The sequence below is a fragment of the Haemaphysalis longicornis genome, unplaced genomic scaffold, assembly GCF_048455015.1.
Source record: "Haemaphysalis longicornis isolate Haplotype H1 unplaced genomic scaffold, Haemaphysalis longicornis Haplotype H1 scaffold_5, whole genome shotgun sequence".
NCBI classification, from domain to species: domain Eukaryota; kingdom Metazoa; phylum Arthropoda; class Arachnida; order Ixodida; family Ixodidae; genus Haemaphysalis; species Haemaphysalis longicornis.
The window spans coordinates 148,660,954-148,679,728 of NW_027526385.1; the positions used below are offsets into that span (position 1 = coordinate 148,660,954).

The following is an 18,775-nucleotide window of genomic DNA, read 5'->3' on the forward strand; positions in this document are numbered from 1 at the left end:
CAAGGGTATAGTGACAGTACATTTTTATTCTCCTATTATTGCTTTTGTCCGTGCCTAATATCCCGCCAATCATGAAAAGGCACTTGAAAGTCTTTAGTGTGTGATAATTACATAAAATGGTCTGAGGATCAGTATTGCTTCGAGCCTGAAGATAGCGTACGACAGAAACGACGCTACTGCCTTGCCAGTTTGTACGGGTGTCAAACACTCGGAGGTCGGCGGAGGTGCTCTTTTTACCACTTCGCCGTCAGTGCTGAGTGGCTGAGAGGCCTGAAGGTATTTAGGCCCATCATCGCAATAGATGTCTAATGACCACTTTCAATAGACATTAATTCTACTGTGATTCTAGGCTATATTATCACCTTCTTTCCTACATGTGGAACTGTGTTCCCCAAGAGTGCCAGTCTGGCAGGCGGTTACATGTTTAGCTCTGTATACGTGCATCAGTTCGTGATCACTGCCAGCACCATGTAGTTTCTTACTGGGCTGTGCATGTTAACTGACATCATGTGTGTCTGACAAATGTGGGAGACACTCAGCTACATTTTTTTTCTAACCATGCAGTGATGTCACACTGATGCCCATTTGCTGCACTCCACACCTCAACCATTTCTCTCTACACAATAAAAGACATCAAAATATCTTCAACCTATTGCAGGTTGTTCATACTTCAGCTGACTGAGTAGAGAATAAGAGCATTCATGGGTTGCCCACACATGGAGCATAGTATAAACTGAGCACCACTAACAGTTACATTATTACCTGTAGAAATGAATCTGACAATGCAATTGTTTGTGCATGCTCAGAGGAATAGTTGAGCACCCGGTGTTGTGGTTGTGTGTTTATTGTTACGTTGAAGTGGTACAGTGAGTTATTAAAGATGTGTTGTGGGCTTGAATCACAGCTTGACACCAAGTCACCATGCCTCAATCAAGAGCATAGTCAAGGCCGCCGCTATTCCGTTTCAGTGTCTTACCTGCTTTGTAATGTTAATACCACAATTTAATATTTTTACATTTGGTTTTATTTTTCGTTTGCCAAATCAAGATGCAGGTTGTTACGCTGCTTAATTTAGGTGAGGTGGCACTGAAAAGAGAATGGCAAAAAGAAGCATTTGTTTGGCCTGACAACCAGTATATTAAGAGTTGTAAATCTGTGATTTTTGTGCTACATGTTCAAAACTTTTATATTTGAGGGTGGCAAGGATAGATTTGAAGATATTTTACTTTTCCATTGACTTTAAGCTGCTGTGCTGGCTCTAAGCTATAGTTTCTATGAAGGCGGGTTCTTCCTTAGATTCCTGTTCTCCTCCTTTCCTATAATTTGCCTGTTAAAAACTAGACATGCAAAGGACGATGTTTCTCTGCACATTTCCTGCTCCAGGAACTGGCAGCTGTGAGGCATTTGAATAGGACTTCTGGCATTCTTGCTACAGGCTAGATGTTTTCTCTACCTCTTTGGAGTCACTGGATGGGCATTGGGCCAGCTCGTGGCCCCAGCCATTCACACGAGATAGAACATGGGAATGTAATGTCAATGTGAAGTTGCGTGTGGATAATGGGGGAGACCAAAATGCATCTATTCATTGTGACATTGTCTGTATCCTTCACATGGGCACATGTACAGCATATACATGTAGCTAGTGATAGCAGAATGGTTGCTGGTCTGGTTTGCTGTGGGAAACCTAATCTCTTTCCAGTATGTGTGACCTGTCCTTTACATGACTGAAGACAGAGCCGAGGCGGCTATTCCAGTGTTGTGTGAGCATGCGCTTTAAAAGTCTAACAGCAGTTGTTTTATCCATCTCTTGTTTCCCTGCCTGCACAGCAGCAAGTCCCAGTAACAAAAAGGGGCTTTGAGTGGACGTTGAAAATGGCCTCCGACATGAAATACCAGCTCAAGGACTTCAAGGGCTTGTCAGACGGCGTCCTTATCCCGTTTGAAGATGAGGTGAAGCAGGAGCTCCTGTGCTGCACGTGCAACGCTGCTTCGCCCATGGGACTTAAAGATGGCAAAGGCCACTCGTTCTGTCTGCGCTGTGCCCGGGTGCATACAGACAGTTGCAACGAGTTCACATGCTCCCTTTGTGGATGGCAAGGCCAACTGAACTACGTGAGTGACTGGATTACTTTTCTCCTGCGCTGTCTTTATTGAAGAACTAAAGCAAAACACTCCTGCTGTTGTCAAAAGTGTAGGTGCAGTTTTAGGAGGAGTGGGTCAAATTGTGGCATCATCTCCTAATGTTTACAGTAGGGGTGTGTGAATAGTTGAATATTGGAATACGATAAAAGTCTGATTCGTGAATCAAATATCTACTATTCGATTTTTCAAATAGTTGCTTAGATTTTTCGATATGCCCAGTTCTGCAGAAGTGAGAGATGTAGGTGCGCGCAAATGCACTGCCTCTGCCCGGTCTGCTCATTTTCCGTCTACTTGGCAACCTTCGTCCAAATCGTGCTTTCGACGAGCGCGCTTTGCAGAGGCCATACATTTTATTGTGCAGAAGTAATGCAATTGCAGTAATGCAATTGCAGTAATCTTGATTGCATTGATGAGATTACTGTTAACCTTGCTGTCAACTATGGCCACCTTTTCGAATTTTGTGACCTGTAAGGGAGCTAGCTTCCAGTAAGGCAGTCATACAAATTTTGCAGCCACTTTTGCATTTTTGACAATGCCTCTGTTAATTTAAAAACCAGAGTTCTGGCCTTTTGCATGCAGTTGGTACATTGGTGTATGCTTATTGCATGTTTTTTGTTGATGTTCTAGACCACGGTGGACAAAATGGCTGCAAAAAAATGTGCTTCCAGAGAAGTTCGTTATTGTAATGTGGGATTGGGGTTCTGACACGTTTTAACATCTACTGTTTATGCTCACAAAGTGCTCGCTTCGAAGCTGCAAGGCACTGTCTAGTTGTTGCCTAGGTATGCACTATCGCAACTCTAGTGCAAGTCGTCGTTCAACACATATTGTGCTCCTTCCGGATTTGGGAACTACCGCCTCGCACTAGTTTGGCAACTTGACTGCTGTGGGTGCTAAAACAAAACAAAAGTGTCACGAATTCCTAACATGAGATAATAAAGATGGATAAAGATTGGGTTGCACATTTTGCTGAATTTGGAACCTCGCCCAGAAAACTTGGAAAGAGCGATATAATGGTGTTCAGTGCTGGCTGTCTTCTGCGTATGATGTTGCTTGTGGTTGCCGCCTCTCTGTTTTTCACTCTTCTTGCGATACCGAAGTGAGCATTACCGACAAATACCGCAGTTCCCTAGCAAGAAAAAAATTCTGAAAAAAAAAATTAGGCATGAACTAACCAGTGTATAAATTGTGAAAGACAGAATTTAATTTTTTTAATACCACTTCAGTGGCCTTTTAAGAACCATGCACTCGACCAGCTTGCCCAGGTTGCTTGTAAGGGATATGACGCTGTAGTTGGCAAGTTCATTTGATGGTTTCCAATCTTAGACGTGGATATAAGATTCCCAGGTGGTCAAAATTGTTCCAGAGTCCTCCATCACTAGGGCACACCTTATTGCCCAGGTGTAGCTTCGGTGGATAAACCCCATGAATCTAAATCAGCAATAGGTATAAAGGAATAGCCTTTTCAGGACATTGAAAAGTTGCAGATCATCCAAACCGCATTAACCTTGCCTGGAACGATTCTGGGATGTTTCAGTCTTGAGTGCGCAAACATGTGTAGATTCACCTATACAGAGGCTGATCTGTGCCCGTTGCAGTCCTGTTTTAGTGATAGGAAATGTTTACATTGCGTAGTAGGATGAAGTGGTGGGTTACGAAAGAACACAGCCTGAAAGGCCAACTGAGTTTCCAATATATGCATGCTTGGAGCCACCAAGTCAGCAGCGGCGAATATTTTTATCTCCTTTGCTAACAAAAAAAAGCTGCCAGATTCGGGACCTACTTATAATGGGGCATGGCTTCTGGATGCAATTATGGCATCTCTGTTTTTGTCTTTTAGATGACAACCAACACGGAGGAGTGGGAGACCCTAGGAGAACTGGCGGCTGCTTGTCCTAATGTAGACACAGAGTGCTCATTCAAAGGAGCCTTCAAGGATGTGCTGGTGAGTGCGCATTTCAGACATGCTTTTGTAATATTGCCACTGAAGAAGATCGGCTTGCATGTCAAAAAATAATACTCATGGATACTTCCAGCACAAGAGGTACAATGCGCATGTAAGAATACCTTTCACATTTGACAATATGTACAATTTTAAACAATTTCTGTATAAACGGGTATCTTAAAAGTGCACCAGGTCTTGGGATATGCATAAAAACTGGCTGGTCCTGCATACTTTTAGCCTACTTTATTTCTACCTATCTAGCATTAATTCTAGGCATACCCAAATATCCCTTTCTTTTTCAAATTTTTTGTCAAATTATACATATTGATCTTCGCCTTTGATAAAACTCAGTACTAAAAAAATTTAAATTAGTGCTGATTGGCAAATCCTGGGTGGCCTTTTTTTTCTGGAAAAATTGCTGGCTTGAGGAGGTGTTTTCAACAAAAGACAATTTTAAGGCAAGTCGTCTGGTATGATGGCCTGTCTGTCAGGCACACTGGCTTAATTGCTAATGTAAGCTGTCAAATATGAAGTGTGTGCAGTTACTGATGCTCCAATACAGTTGAGCAGCCCATAAGACATAAGTAACTATACTGGAAAGACTTTTTATGTAAAGCAATAGCTTTTTTATTTCAATACGAAGTTTTCCTTGCAGACCACTGTTATGTCCGTTGTTAGCTTGCTGTTGCCATTGAAAGGGCTGTATGTTCATTGCGCCAGCTATGGGCAGCACTTTGAATGCAACAGGCTGTCGGTCAGTCCATCCAAGGTGCCCAGTCCACCAAGGTCTTCCAAATCGGACCATTAAGACCAATCTGCCAAGATGCCTGAGAGGATCACATCTCAAGCATTGTGATCTTCTACGACAGTATGCGACAGTACAGTCAATGCAATACCTTTGCTTGCCAACATGACCATGCACCTAGTCATTTCATGCGGGACTGATACAGAATGCTAAGCATTCTTTCAAAGGACTTCTCGTGTGTCGCCTTCAAGTCAACATTGATCGCAAGGATGATGACTTGTGAATAAGCCTGCTTAAGAGGGTTCAGCAGTTTGGCCCCAACTCAGATTCACACTTTTTTGCTTCACGGATGGCATCACATATCACCCCAAAAAGCTGCATCAGGTAGCAGCAATCTAGCAGTGTAAAAACAACCAGGACACCGAAGCACGCTTTATGCCGCCACACAAAAGAAAATATAGCACTGATGACGGCATGCTTCGGTCGTGCGCGGACACGAGCATTCTCTGATGGGACCGAAGATCGTCGCCAAGAATGTCAGATATCAGTACGGAATGAATACTGGCATGACTTGGCCCACATGCTGTTTCTTGCATTTTTGCATGCTGACCATTTTAGATGCGACTTGTTGTCCGTCCACAACCTTCCCCCTACACTATAAAAAAAAATAATAGCGGCGCCCGGTTTCGATCCCACGACCCTGTGGGCGGAACGCGAGGTACATGGTGCTCTTCCCAATGCGCCACAAAACCGGAACAGAATCAAATGCTACGAACGCGCCTTATATCCTTGACTCATTCAAACTACGTCAAGATGCTACTGATGCAACGCATGATGGGGCAATGATTAACACTTGCAATAAAAGAAAGAAGCTCCCACTTACAGCAACAATGATGGAGTAAAGGTCGTTGCGACAGCGAAGCCCCAAGCATACCACTTAGAGAGATTGACCAAGATTGGCCAATAAAACGTAAAATAATCATAAGACATAATAATCATACGCGTTCCTGACACGTTTCACGCGATTTCAGAATCAATCCAACGGAAACACCAAGTGAACCCCACGATGCGTCGCATCTACACAGGGTTCCCCTCGCGGGGAGGTGAGCGCAATTTTTTCTGGGGAACACGAAGTCGGCGACTTGCAGAGTGCAAGGAGGGTGCATTTCGTGGTATGAATGAAAAGCTAGATTCATTTCCTGCTACCCCCGGATAAGGTTACTGTGTCTAAGAAGGTAAAAAATTGTATTTCTTTGTTTCCTAAACTTTAATATCATTGCACGGAGGTAAAAACACAGAAATTCGACAGCACGTTTAGACAATTCACTTCCGCGCCAGCAGTACACAGCAGTTACATGGCTGCGACACAAAAGCATTGCAGCAAGCTACTGCCGCAGCAAGGGAGCGCGTGTGAGCCTACTGGGCTTCAAACTTCCCTCAGCATTCGTTGTGAATCCTGCCATTTACGTGATAGAAGCTTGGTTCGCTGTGCTTCTGTCGAAGCCACATAAACATGACTTCTCAAAGGAGGATTCTCTCCTACTTATGGGTGTTAAATTCCAGCATCAACGATTGGGTGTGTTACGCATCAAGAAAATCGCACTAACGTCAGAGCAAAAACTGGAAAACACATCTCTTGCGGGCGAGCACATCACGCTGGGCGGCGATGTGCTGGCGATACTACCGATTTGTCAGCGCTTCTAGGTGAAGAAGGGGGCCTAAAGTTCTCACCTGCTCCGCTTTCAACACGCAAAGAAGGGGGCCTAAAGTTGTCACCCGCTCTGCTTTTAACACGCAAACATAATTGTACTGGGAACACATTTCTTGCTAAATATTGTTACGAGGTGAGGATGCCGTAGAAAAATGTATTTGCAATATTCAAAGCGCAAGTGGCTGGGTGCTGCTAATACACACTGAGGGATGCGCAACCATCACACCTCGTCCTCTTCTTCCACGAGAATTCGTCGCACAATCCCCGTTTGTTTAACCTGTGGCCAACCCTCCCATAACCACATAGTTAGTCGCCTGTCGGTGCCTCGTGTCATTACTGGTACAGACCATCTGGTACAGACCATCGGGTCTTATGAAGGCGGTTTTTTTCACAGTCCATTTCATCTACGGTGATTTGCGAATAACCATACCGAAGGTCAATGAATGAAAAATACTTAGTGCCATGAAGGCAGTCGAGGCCATCATCTATCCTTGGGAGGGGATACACGTCCTTTGTGACTGTGATGTCGATAATTGATGCAAAACCGCCATATGCCATTTTTCCCCTCGGCAGCACTACTGGAGAGGCCCATGGACTGCAAGAACTTTCAATAATGTTCTTAGCTAGCATCTTATCTACTTCCTTTTGGGTAATTCTCCGCTCTGCACGAGAGACTCTGTAAGGGCGTTTGTGAACAGGGCTTGCGCTGCCGGTGTGTGACTGACGTGGCTTTCCCTAAAGAGCGATTCTTCAGGTCGAAAACGTCCCGAAAGGAAGCCAGGAGGCAGCGGAGGAGGCAGCGGCTTGGGCAGGCAGCAAATCTGGGGCCAACATTTTCGGGAAAGGTTCGGTCGGTGCAATCGCATTCGGAATATGAGGGCCAGTATTTTGTTGGCAATTGACGGCCAATGCAGAAACATGGCATTCCTCTAAAGCGGAGATGAGGCCCAGAGTGATGGCTTGCGGCAGAAGTTGGGTAGAAAAACTGAAATTTATAGTAAGGGAAGAGAAGTCTGGTTTTGCGTGATTGTGACGACTGTGGGGGGGGAGGGTCACGTTGCGCTCCAGTAAAACGTCTGGTATTGGAGAAATGATGTTATCGCCGTCAGGAACACATGGAGATACACATAGTGGGATGCAAGAATAAGCTTGAGGCGGCAAACGGGTGTCTTCGAGGCAGCATAGACGGGGCAAGGGTTCATCGACGGTGATTGGCGACAGGGGTAGGTCAAGGTGGACGAGTCCGAGAGAGCCATCGATCAGGGCAGAATGGTCCGACAGAAAATCTTGGCCGAGAATGAGGTCATGGGTGCAATGCTCTAAAACGATGAACAGGACAGAGGTATCGTGACCAGCAGTCGTGACGCGTGCAGTGCACATGCCCGCGAGGGCAGCAGTTCCTCCTTCAGCGACTCGGTGGCAAGTGGCTGGCATCAAAACTTTGCGCAGGCGGGAGCGAAATCGCGCACTCATCACGGACACCTGCGCCCTGTGTCGATCAGTGCACTCACAGGGACACCATCAACTTTAACATCTAACAAGTTCTTTTCGGCGGGCAGCTTTGTTAGAGGATTTTCGGGTCGTCGAGAAAATGCAGCGGTACCTCTGGGCACCGCATCATCTAGTTTTTCTGGGTGGAGCGTGGGTATGGCGAGGAAGAGCGGCGGGGTGAACGGGACTGATGGGTCTGCGGTGACGGCGAGTGACCGGATCAGCAACTGTCAGTAGAATTAGAGAACTTGGGCTGGGACGTCTGATGGCTGGTGTAGAAGCTTCGATTGCCCTCGTCGGTGTACCGGAAGAAGTTGGTCGGGCACGATGGGACTGAGCGGTTATGGCAGTAGCGGGCGACGTGGCCGGCACGGCAGCAGTTGAAGCAAATTGGCCGGTCATCGGGCGTCCTCCATTCATGTGGGTTGCGGTACCAGAAGCGCCGCGGTATATTTTCACGTCGAGGCGCTTGGAAGGCAGGAACAGGGCGATCATTTGGATGAGTGAGGGCGCAAATATGCTGGAATCCGAGATGGATGAGTTCGTCGCGTGCAACGGCTTGTATCAAAGATACAGCAGGCACACTGGAGGGTTGTGGGTTAGACTGAACAGCGGCTGGAGCCATGGCAGGTTTCGCACAGGTCCTTGAAATCCTTGAAAACCCTTGAATTCAGAAGTGTCAATTCCAAGGCCTGGAAAGTCTCGGAATTTTAAATGGTCCTTGAATATCCTTGATTTTTATGGAGAGAATCAATGGCCCTGTCTTTCCACAAGAATTGAGTGTTTGTCGTGGATTTTAGGTGTTAAGAAATCTAAAGAAACATTGTAGCAATCAAGCTTCAGTGTATTGCTTGAAATTTCAAAAAGTTTTGTGGATTTTAATTATTACGAGGCAACATTGGGAGCAGGTTTTTCTCAATCCAATCCATGTCACAATACAATTCAGTGAAAGCCAGCTTCTGTTCTCTATCTTGCATCTTCCAAGTCGGTGGACGTTTCCTTATTGCATCTTTGCTGTGCCTCATACGCTCCATCTGTGTTTGCTTTTACGTGCAAATGGTGGACGTGTACATAGTTTGACCTGCCTTAGAGCAACACTTGCTGATTCAGTTTCAACTGATACTATTGCTGACAAAGCAGGACATGCAGGCAACATTAACGAAATTTTGAAATCAAACAGCCTGAGCAAAACAACATGAAAAAAGAAAACCTCTAAATACCAACCATGAAATAAAAAATAAAGCTGGGGGAACATTCACGCACCTGTTAGTGGCTATCTAAATGTGCAGTATTGTGCAATAAAAAACTGTGGCATTGTGTTGTAAAAGCTATAGATAATCTCGGATAAAACATTAGATGGGGACCTTGAAAATGTGTTTTCCGGTCCTTGAAAGTCCTTGAAAACCCTTGAATTTTTGCTTTTGAAGCCTGTGCGAACCCTGCATGGCCTCAAGATTACGAAGCACTATTCTGGTCATATTTTCAGAAGTCGGTGCCGCCTCTGTCAAAGGGAACTGAACCTGGACGTTGTCAGCGCACGAGGTCTCAGCCGTGTTCGGAAGTCGTGTGAAATGTTGAACAATGTGGCGGCTTTTCGCCTGCTCAAAGCGGCGACATTTGGCGATACCATGTACTTTGTCACAGTTCTTGAAAACCAGGAGGTTGAAAGCGTTGTCCGTATCCCCTTCAAAATGTGTTGCACTTTGTCTTCCTCAGACATGTGTCGGTCAACTTTTTCACGGCACGCCTCATCGCCTGCGTTGCGTCGGGGCGTTAAACTCTACAATCAATCAATCAATCAATCAATCAATCAATCATCAATCATGTGCTTGCGTGTGGACGAGTGTATGTGTACGTGTGTCTGTGTGTGCGTGCTTGCTTGTGTTTGTCAGTGTGTGTGTATGTGTGGGAATTTGTGAGCCCCCTACAAAAAGGGGATTAATTGACCCAATTCAGAAGTCGGCTGTGCGAGAGCAGAAATTGTGCAATATGCCACCAAAATATCATTATCACAGCATTATCAGGTACAGACCCGCCCTAGATGTTCCCAGAATCACTTCGATGTCGTACTCCAACTCCAAAAAACTCACGGCTGCACTGCGCTCTTGGAGCAGCCCAAGGCGAAGTTGAATAAATAGGGTCACTGAATACTGCCATCCCAAGTGCATTTTAAATGCGGAGGATAAGCGATAGAAAACACACGAAAGAGCTTTGCATGGGTGCATACACAAAATAAGAAGGTATGTGTTACCTCTACAAAAGATACTGAATTTAGTCCACACATTTTGCTTGAAGACGGAAGTATCTCTCTGAACTGGACATGCCTGGCTTTATTAATCCCTCGGTTAACATACAGCGTCAATTACACACCTATGTATGGGACTAGAAAGAGATTTAGGTACGGGTCAATAAAAGGGAAAGACGGAGGTATAATGTTGACCAGCTCCAACCTGTTTCAACCAAAACATAATTTAAGGCTTTTTCTAATAGCACTGCTACGAATATAACGACAGGATTTAATGTAGCTGTATAAAGACAGAACCTAGCACATTCCATGGCGCCAAAATCAGACAAGTCACCATCATGGTCTGCTGGTGGTTGCTCTGTTGTCTAACAAAAATGTGCCGGGCATGCTCCGATGGAATATAAATGAGTGAAAAAGAACCAAGTACTTGCTGAATAGCATTTTAACAAATACAAATCGCTCAAATCTTTATTTCAACATCAACAACAGCAGTTCTTGATGCGGTGGGGGGGAGAGGTAAATCATAAAGCCATTGATCTGCTTCACGAGGAAAGTGCTGCGAAAAGAAGTCAAGTGGTGTTGTAGGGAACGCGCTAGACATATAAATGCATACGAGTTTCAGCAGAGTAGTGGTTTGGGCGAGTTGGTATGTGTGTGGAAGCGCAGCCCAATACGAGGGAGGGACAAGAACACAGCAGAAGATACCAAGTGCGCTGTGTGTTCTCTGTTTTTGTTCCTCGTCTTGTGCTGCACTTCGACACGATACAAGTTACAGTAACATGCAAGTTACACTTTCACATAGAACATACGTATTATGCGCAGATACAAGGGAGCACATTGTAACATTCGTTTCTGCAAAAATAAATAACATCAGTCTGCAAAAATAAATAGAAGATGTATGTGCGTGCATTGACACAAAAAATTTAAAATATAATATAAGAAGGCGGACTCCGGTGAACGTTCATGGACAACCAATCGTTTATCCATGCTTTAAAGGGATCAAAATGAGTGATGACCCTAAACGTAACAAAAACAACGGAAATAAAAAAAGTGAATAATTCGGAAAGACCAGGCAAGCAGGGATGAAAAAAAGGAGGATAAACAAACAGGAAGAAGTAAAAAACATTAAGATCACATTTTTTTTTTCAAAGACTTAGCTAGAATTCCGAGTGTGGTTTACTTACCTTTACGTTGTGTAAGTGCATCCTATGGCACACCGTACATTTCTTTGTCTTGGGGAATGAAAATGGAGCGGTGTGAAGGAGGATTTTGGGAGCAGTTTTGGTAGGGCACATTTAAACAGCAGAGAAATAAACTTAATACCAGCAGTAAAAGTAACTCATTGGTCTGCCTGAAAACGTTCCATTAACTGGAATATAAGGGGAGTGATATTTTTACTTCAATATCCTTAATTTACAGTACGGTTAACATTCTGTGCGCTCGCACAGCTGCCTCTGTCTGCGCTTTTTAGCAATTTCCGCCTGGAAGGGATTATATAAAAATGTTGCCTGGAAGGGATTATATAAAAACGTTTGATTTAACGATTTCTAGAAAGGTGCCCTGACATTTAGGAAGGTTGCTACGCAAAGCGAACAATATAATAATGCGGTAGACCTGCTTCGAATTACCGAACGAGTCAGCGAGTTTACACATTACTCCACTGACGTATGTGTGTGAAGACGCAATAGGCTGTGCAAGCTCAGTAATTTTTCACAGGAATGCCGAAGCGGAAGCTAAAGAAAAAACTGGCCCCGTAATCTTAACAAACGGGTTCTCCTGAAACGTCTATTCCTTATGCTATGCGAAGGAGAGGGGGGAGGAGGAGGAGGAGGCAAAATGTTTTCATGAGCAAAAATAAAAATGAAGGAGCTGGGTGGCGTCCACAGTTGAGGAAGCCCCCAATAAACTTTATTTAGCGACTCAAGTCCGAAACCATCCCCTTGACCTCTTCCCCCCTTCAGAACCTCTAAGAAAAGAAAATATTCCTGCAGTTTTGCACTGTGACACCGCCATGCAATGAACGGCATGCAACAGATGCACTCGCAAGATTTGGCGTCATGTCACTCCGGGCAAGTGCTTTGTCTTCGCTAATAATAAATAGCTAAACAGCATTTCTACGGAAGCAAGCCATCGTTAGGTGAAAAAGCAAAATATGCACCGCTTCGAACTACGCCATCGGTCTAACCTTGTTCCCCGCATGCTGATAAGCATGGAACCCGACTCGCAAGAGATGACGCTGCAATGCATAGTTGCTATCAAAGCGGTGGTGCCCACCCGCATAACTGACTGCAGTATTTTTTTTTTTCACTTTCCCATGCACATGCTGCATGAGCCCAAAAGTCCGGCGATCCGCGCTGTAACATAGCAAGACCACAGCGTGTACGCGGTCAGTGGTAGAGCCTAATAATGTTTCTTCCTGATTCCGAAAGATGGAGCCACCAACAAGAGTGGGAAATTTGATTGCGGGCGTTGTCGAGCTGCAGAACTTTTAGAAAGCCTAGCGCTGAAACTATGGGCCTCAGGAATTCTGCTGGCATGTTTGCAATCAGAAGAGCCAAAGGGAGGGAATGTTGGAAACAGAATTTTGTTTTTGCGTGATCCTTTTAAATGCAGCGTGTTGAAACACAGGCACCCCGACAACCAATGTTTTCGCTTACATTTCTTACTCGTTTGTAAAACATCAAGATCCTAGATGAAAAATCTGTCCTCAACATTCTCTCCATTTTCGGCGGTGGAAAACGTTGCCACTCACCGCATAAGTCTAGGCCAAAAAAATGGCACCATCGCCACTCCGTGGGTGATGGCAAGGGTGCGGAGTACGGGGACTCAAAATGACATCCGATTTGCGCCCCGACCGTCATTTGATTTGAGCCGGGAGTTGCACTTTGATTATTCCCTAAATGAAACTGCAACTCACGGCTCAAATGGAACTTCGCTTGATTTTCATTTGGTGGTGGTGTGCGCACAGATGGACGCAGACGGACATTGGGAGGTCCTAAGGTACTCCGCACCGTGACAGGCGAGGGAGTAAGCCGTTTGACTCTCGGGTACTAACTCACGGTCGCAGCCCAATGGTTAAGACGACCGACACTAACTCTGTCTGGTCTACCAGACACAGGCTCAAATCATGCCAGTGCCTGTGTGGTTATTTGCGATTGTAAATGCTGTTCGCACGGACATGGACGGACATTGTGCGGTCCTAAGGTGCTCCACACCTAATATTAGGTGCGCTATGACTTCTGAAAGTGTCCATGTATTGTCTACGGGAGGCTGGCACTGCTGAACCCTCTTAACGCCATCCATTTCATTGCTATGGTGTGGGACCGAGTCATGCCAACAACTTTAGCAAACTGCTTTGCTAAGTGCAGCTTCTTCAGGAGTCCCACAGAGGGGCCCCTGATCCGGATAATCTGGAAATTGTGGACTGGGACTGCCTTGATAGGGAGGGGGCGCACCGCTGATCATTGTTGCTCAGTGGATGACAACCTTGCCACTCGTGGTGTGCGTACGGTAACGAGGGCGACGACGAGCCACTACCACCACCGGCAGCTGAAATGCTGCAGGCACTAGACATTCTGTGGCATGCCATGGGCACACAAGAAATCGCCGAGGACACTGCATGCATTTTTATGCGTTTGAGCAAAGTTTACTGGCAGACCTTGCCGAAAAGAAACAGCAGGAGTACATATGAGATTTTTTCAGTAAAACGGGTAGCTTTTTTTGGCAATAGGTAAGTTTGTCAGATTTTTTTCTTAATTTAGCTGGTTTTGGTTATACATAATTTGGGGTAATACGAATATTTTTCTTGACCCTGTGAGATTTGTATCGAGATTCTACTGTATTGAAATTTTGAGTTTCTTATACTTACGAGTTATTTTTTGTGTGATAAGAAACTTTTTATAGTTTCTATATTTTTCATCTCTCTACAGTTACTAAATTGATGGCATTTTAGGAGTGCTAAAGCAAAGTGCATTGGTGCAAGTGGTATGGTTGCAGGGGTGGAACAGCTGCGCCATTGAGTGCCGAACTTGTTTACCTATGCCATGCTGCGCCGAACCACCTCTAGTGCGCCAAATTCTTTTATCAGTGCTGTCCTGTGCCGCAGACCGCGAATTGAGCCGCGAGATACGACTGCCATGATATGATGACCCTGTGTACTAAACCTTGGCTGAAAAAAACGTTTTTCTTTTTCAATGTCGTTATGGTTTTGTTTCATCAAGGCCATGAGTGGGTATGGAAGTTGGCTTTTGCTGAGCTGCAAGGTGGCAGGCACAGCGCGGCTTCTCCGCCGTCACTTTGAATTTATTTTTGATGCATTAGCAAGGTGTTGTTTGCCAGTGCTGGCCACTGCGCCTCAGTCAATGAAAAATGACCAAAAGTGATTGAAATGTTTTTGTGTCACATTGCGAACTGATAGAAAACAATAATATTGGCATGAAAAATTCAGTTTATTGGAGGTGAACTTCAATATAATCGACTATTTTAGACGAGTGTAGTTGCATGTATTGAACAAACGAGTTCTTGGAACCTTTGCCCTTGCTAGTTAACTCTTTTGGGACCGCCGGAAAACGTGATGAAAAAGGGAGGTCTCGGCACAAATTTTTTATAACATAAAGCAAAGGCACCATCCTGCCTTAGCATATACCAAAATGCAGCTAATTATATGTTCTTTGACATATAACACCAAGTTTTACTTCAACACTGACGATAGAACATTGAAAAAATCTTAAAGTAAGAACTTCGTAAAAAAACTACAGAAAAAGACAGAAAAAAGCGTAAATATAAAAATATTCAAAAAAGAATAAAATTATTTCAGGATATACAAAATCTAACACAATGCTTTCTTCATCGCGGACATTTGATGCGGCTTGGTGTAACTGGTTTTTTGTTTTGTGTGTGATCTCTTTGGCACTAGGGCCATGGCTACGTCGCTGCCCAGGTACATGCAGGGCTCTCGTCTCGGCAAAAACTTGATCCGTTTCTGCGCTGGTGGCAGTAGATCACCACCATAGGTAGTTAACACCCTAGCGAACAAATATAAACAAATATATTTCGAGCGCATATACCTACTCCAGAGCCAATTGAAACCGAAACCAACACCCACCTTCAAGTGCGATTTGATGTTCCAGGCTGATCAACACCCGAATCCTCACTTGAGCTGAAATCCGATCTCTAAAGCTGCATTCCGACTTTTCACTGCCACTCTCATCGTTAAAATCCACAGTAAAAGGCGAAGACATGCGAGACGAGACAAGGCGGATTTCTCATCGCGCTCACGCGAGTATGACGCCATGTTTGTTTACATTCGAAACCACTGCCCGTCAGAATAAAATATCTGATGCGTTGCCGTCTGGCGGTAAAAAAGGAAACTTCACAAAAGAGAAACTCCAGTTTTCAAACTATCTCCTAGATGTCGCTAGGTGTTCCATCGAGCGAAAATTGGTATTCTGCAGGCTCGCGAAACCATCGATCATATGTGATCGATGGCCTATGGAGCAGTCCCGAAAGAGTTAAAGGGCCACTGAAGCGCTTTTAAAACCGGTCAAAACTCTACTTTTTACAATTATTACATTGGTCAGTTTATGCCTGTAAAGTTTTTTCGTCATTTTTAGCTTGGAGACAGCGGTATTCATCGTTAAAGTTGACCCTAGCCCCGCCCACTGCTCCCTGCCGCATCGCCAGAAGAGCGACAAACCGAGAGGCAGCGACTGGAAGTAGCGTCATATTCGGAAGACGGCCTGCGACGCAGCTTCGTTGTGTCTTAGTTTTCTGGGCGACGTTCTGAATTAAGCAGGCGTGTAATCTGCACTTTATTAATCATCATTGTCTAGAGTTGCTTCTGTGTCGATTTTTAACCGGAATGCTACTGTGTGATTCCCTAAAGCGACTCCTATACCAGAGATTTCCTACCTGAGTGCCGTGGCTACTACATTGCCTTCACGAGTAGTCGCGGGGCCGGCCGTGTCGTCGGGTGCTCTGTGCTTCATACGCGAAGCAACGGGCTCAAACAAATATGGATGTACCCCAAGTTCCTGATCCATTATTATAAGGCAATTAAAAACTTTTTCGGACCACAGCGCTCTGGGCTTCCCGAACTTGCTCGTTTTCCCGATCAACGTTGTTGGCTGTGACGACAGCTTAGCTGAATAGCTAGATTTTAAGAAGAAATCAAGCAAGCTGAAAGCATGAAGCGTTTTCTGCGCGTGGAAGCGCTGCGCACACTCGCCGGTCGTGCATGCCCATACGGCGCACGAAACGGCTCGCACCACACATGCCGCGGCAACGACCGCTCTTTGCTGCCGTCCAAAATCAAGGTCGTCGCGAAAAGCAAGGTAAACGTGCAAGAGAGGATGATAGAGTGGTGAAAAATTGGGCTAGGGATTGTCCTCCAAGGTGATTTCGAAAGACGTGATCGAAAAAATTTGTATCGCGATGCGGAGCGCTGACCCGTCACAGAGGCTCGTCAACGGCAGCAAACGAACCTGCCCTAGCTCGAGATGCGGCGAGAGGCCGATGGATGGTGTCACCTGCGCGCAAGAATCACCAGAGCACCGATCGACGATCGCTAGAATGAATGTAGGAATAAGGTTCCACATGCAAGAAAGGGGATGATACTGTGGTGAAAAACTCTCTTAAGGATGGTCATTCGCAATTGTAGAGATAGCAGCAACCAACTATCTCCCTTGGTGCTAAACCTAAAGTTCCCAACATCAGCGGCGACTCCGTGCAACCTGAGCTGGCTGGTGCTGTTGGGGTAGGCATTCTAAAGCTTGTCGGGGACCAGCGTGCTGCGCATGGGTTCCTCTACCTTTTGGGGGGCAACAAACGTTCGGCTCCCCTATTCTAAAACATGGGTATGTGCAGCAATGCCACGTTCCACTGACTGGCTGAGCAGCGACCCAGCACCAGCACATCTGCGCGACGTGGCGACCGGCGGTGGCCGCACTGCGCAGGCCGCTGCACAGAGCTTGTTGCCGCCTGTCGAAATGTAAAAACAAAGTTCCACATTCGAGGATGGGGATGATGGTGGGTTGAAAAATTGTGCTAGGAATTGTGACTAGGGCTGGTAGTGAAAGTGGCGGACCAATATCTGCGCAACTTCCCTGCACCCGAGAAACAAGTCGGCCATGAGTCGTCGGGGGAGAATTCCTTTCTAAAGCTCGCCGCGAGCGAACCTGTTGCGTTTGTACTTCCCTCAGGCTTTCCTATTCTAAGGAAAGATTGTGTGAGCCCTCCATTCTCCAGAGGACCTTCTGGCCCGTATCTGAAAGGAGACAGAATGAGATCTTAAGGCCGAGCGGTCACCGCAGCGCCGGCACTTCCGAATATGACGTTATCTGCTGCCGGCCAATCGCGAAAGGCAGCCAGGGCTCTCACCGCGCCCGTGGTCAGGGGTCGTTTGTTTTGACGGAAAAAGATGGTTTGGGTGTATTTACACATAAAATAAACATGTTTTTCGAATTCAGCGTTAAGAAAAACAATGTAATGCCCCCAACAGAAATTTTTTGATAAGCTCTTCACCGGCCCTTTAATTTTGTTTGCCCTTGTTGTAAGGTAACTACTTGTTTTAACCTGTGACCTTCAGGGTTAGTATTGTTTATGTGCAGTATGGTCCAGCAATAATTATGTTTTCTAACACGCTCACTTGATGTAGCCTACGGCATACGTTTGTCAACTCCCACAACACCGTGACAGGCGATGACAAAGGTTCTGATTTGCTCGCACTGAAACCGCTACTCGATAGAAAAACTATAAGCCTTGTTTTGCTGAATGTCGCTGTGAGTTCGCTTAACATTGTGATCTACCGGGCACAAAGAGGGGCCTGTTTTCTGTTTCTCTTTGACGCTGCAGATTTACCCTTCGAACTGTGATAACGCGGTGCTCTTGCTCCGCATATTGTATATTTCCAGGTATAGTACAAGAACTGCGTTCCTTGTTCAAAGTAGGTTCTAGTGCACAGCAGAACTCTTATATAGTAGATAAATGTACTAAACTTAATTGGCGGGGGGGCTGGCAGGGCAACATGGCCAGCCGTCTACCAAATGCCTTTTCTGGCTGCTGCAAGCCTGCTACAAAGGGCAATTTTGCCTGCTCCCAGGTCCCAGGACTGCTCCCAAACCGATGCACCCTGTTCCACCCCTGTGGTTGTTTTGAAGACACAGATGCAATAATTGAGTTAGCATGATTTTATTAGTGTGTCAGCTTCTGATTTTGCCTGTGCAGGTACATTACAAAGATTGCGGTCTCAGAAGAAAAGTGGAGTGCTCACTTTGTGGATACCTGCAAGATCGCAAGGCATTGGCTGATCACATGAGAGATGAGTGTGAAAAGAGGGTGCTGGAGTGCGTTTTCTGTGACAAAGACGTGGAAGCCTGGGAGAAACAGGTGAGGTTCAGTTAATTTGAAAAGCAAATTGTAGACAACTCAGAGGGCGGGAAAGCTGTTGCTTGTTTATTTAGCACCAACGTACATTTTCGCACACAATGGGCTACACAT

General features: G+C 45.5%; 1 protein-coding gene across 10 annotated transcripts in view; it reads left to right on the top strand.

The window, feature by feature from the left end:
- Positions 1–18,775, top strand: part of LOC144138729 (TNF receptor-associated factor 4-like) — a 107,460-nt gene that overhangs the window by 8,714 nt on the left and 79,971 nt on the right. For 7 of the 10 annotated variants that reach the window (XM_077671141.1, XM_077671145.1, XM_077671142.1 and 4 more), the window contains 3 exons: positions 1,828–2,112; positions 3,983–4,087; positions 18,503–18,664. In XM_077671141.1, coding sequence (XP_077527267.1) covers positions 1,873–2,112; positions 3,983–4,087; positions 18,503–18,664 — 507 coding nt within the window. In that variant the 5' untranslated portion in view covers positions 1,828–1,872. The remainder of the gene's footprint in view (positions 1–1,827; positions 2,113–3,982; positions 4,088–18,502; positions 18,665–18,775) is intronic. The other 3 variants (XM_077671143.1, XM_077671144.1, XM_077671140.1) reach the window with 1 other exon arrangement.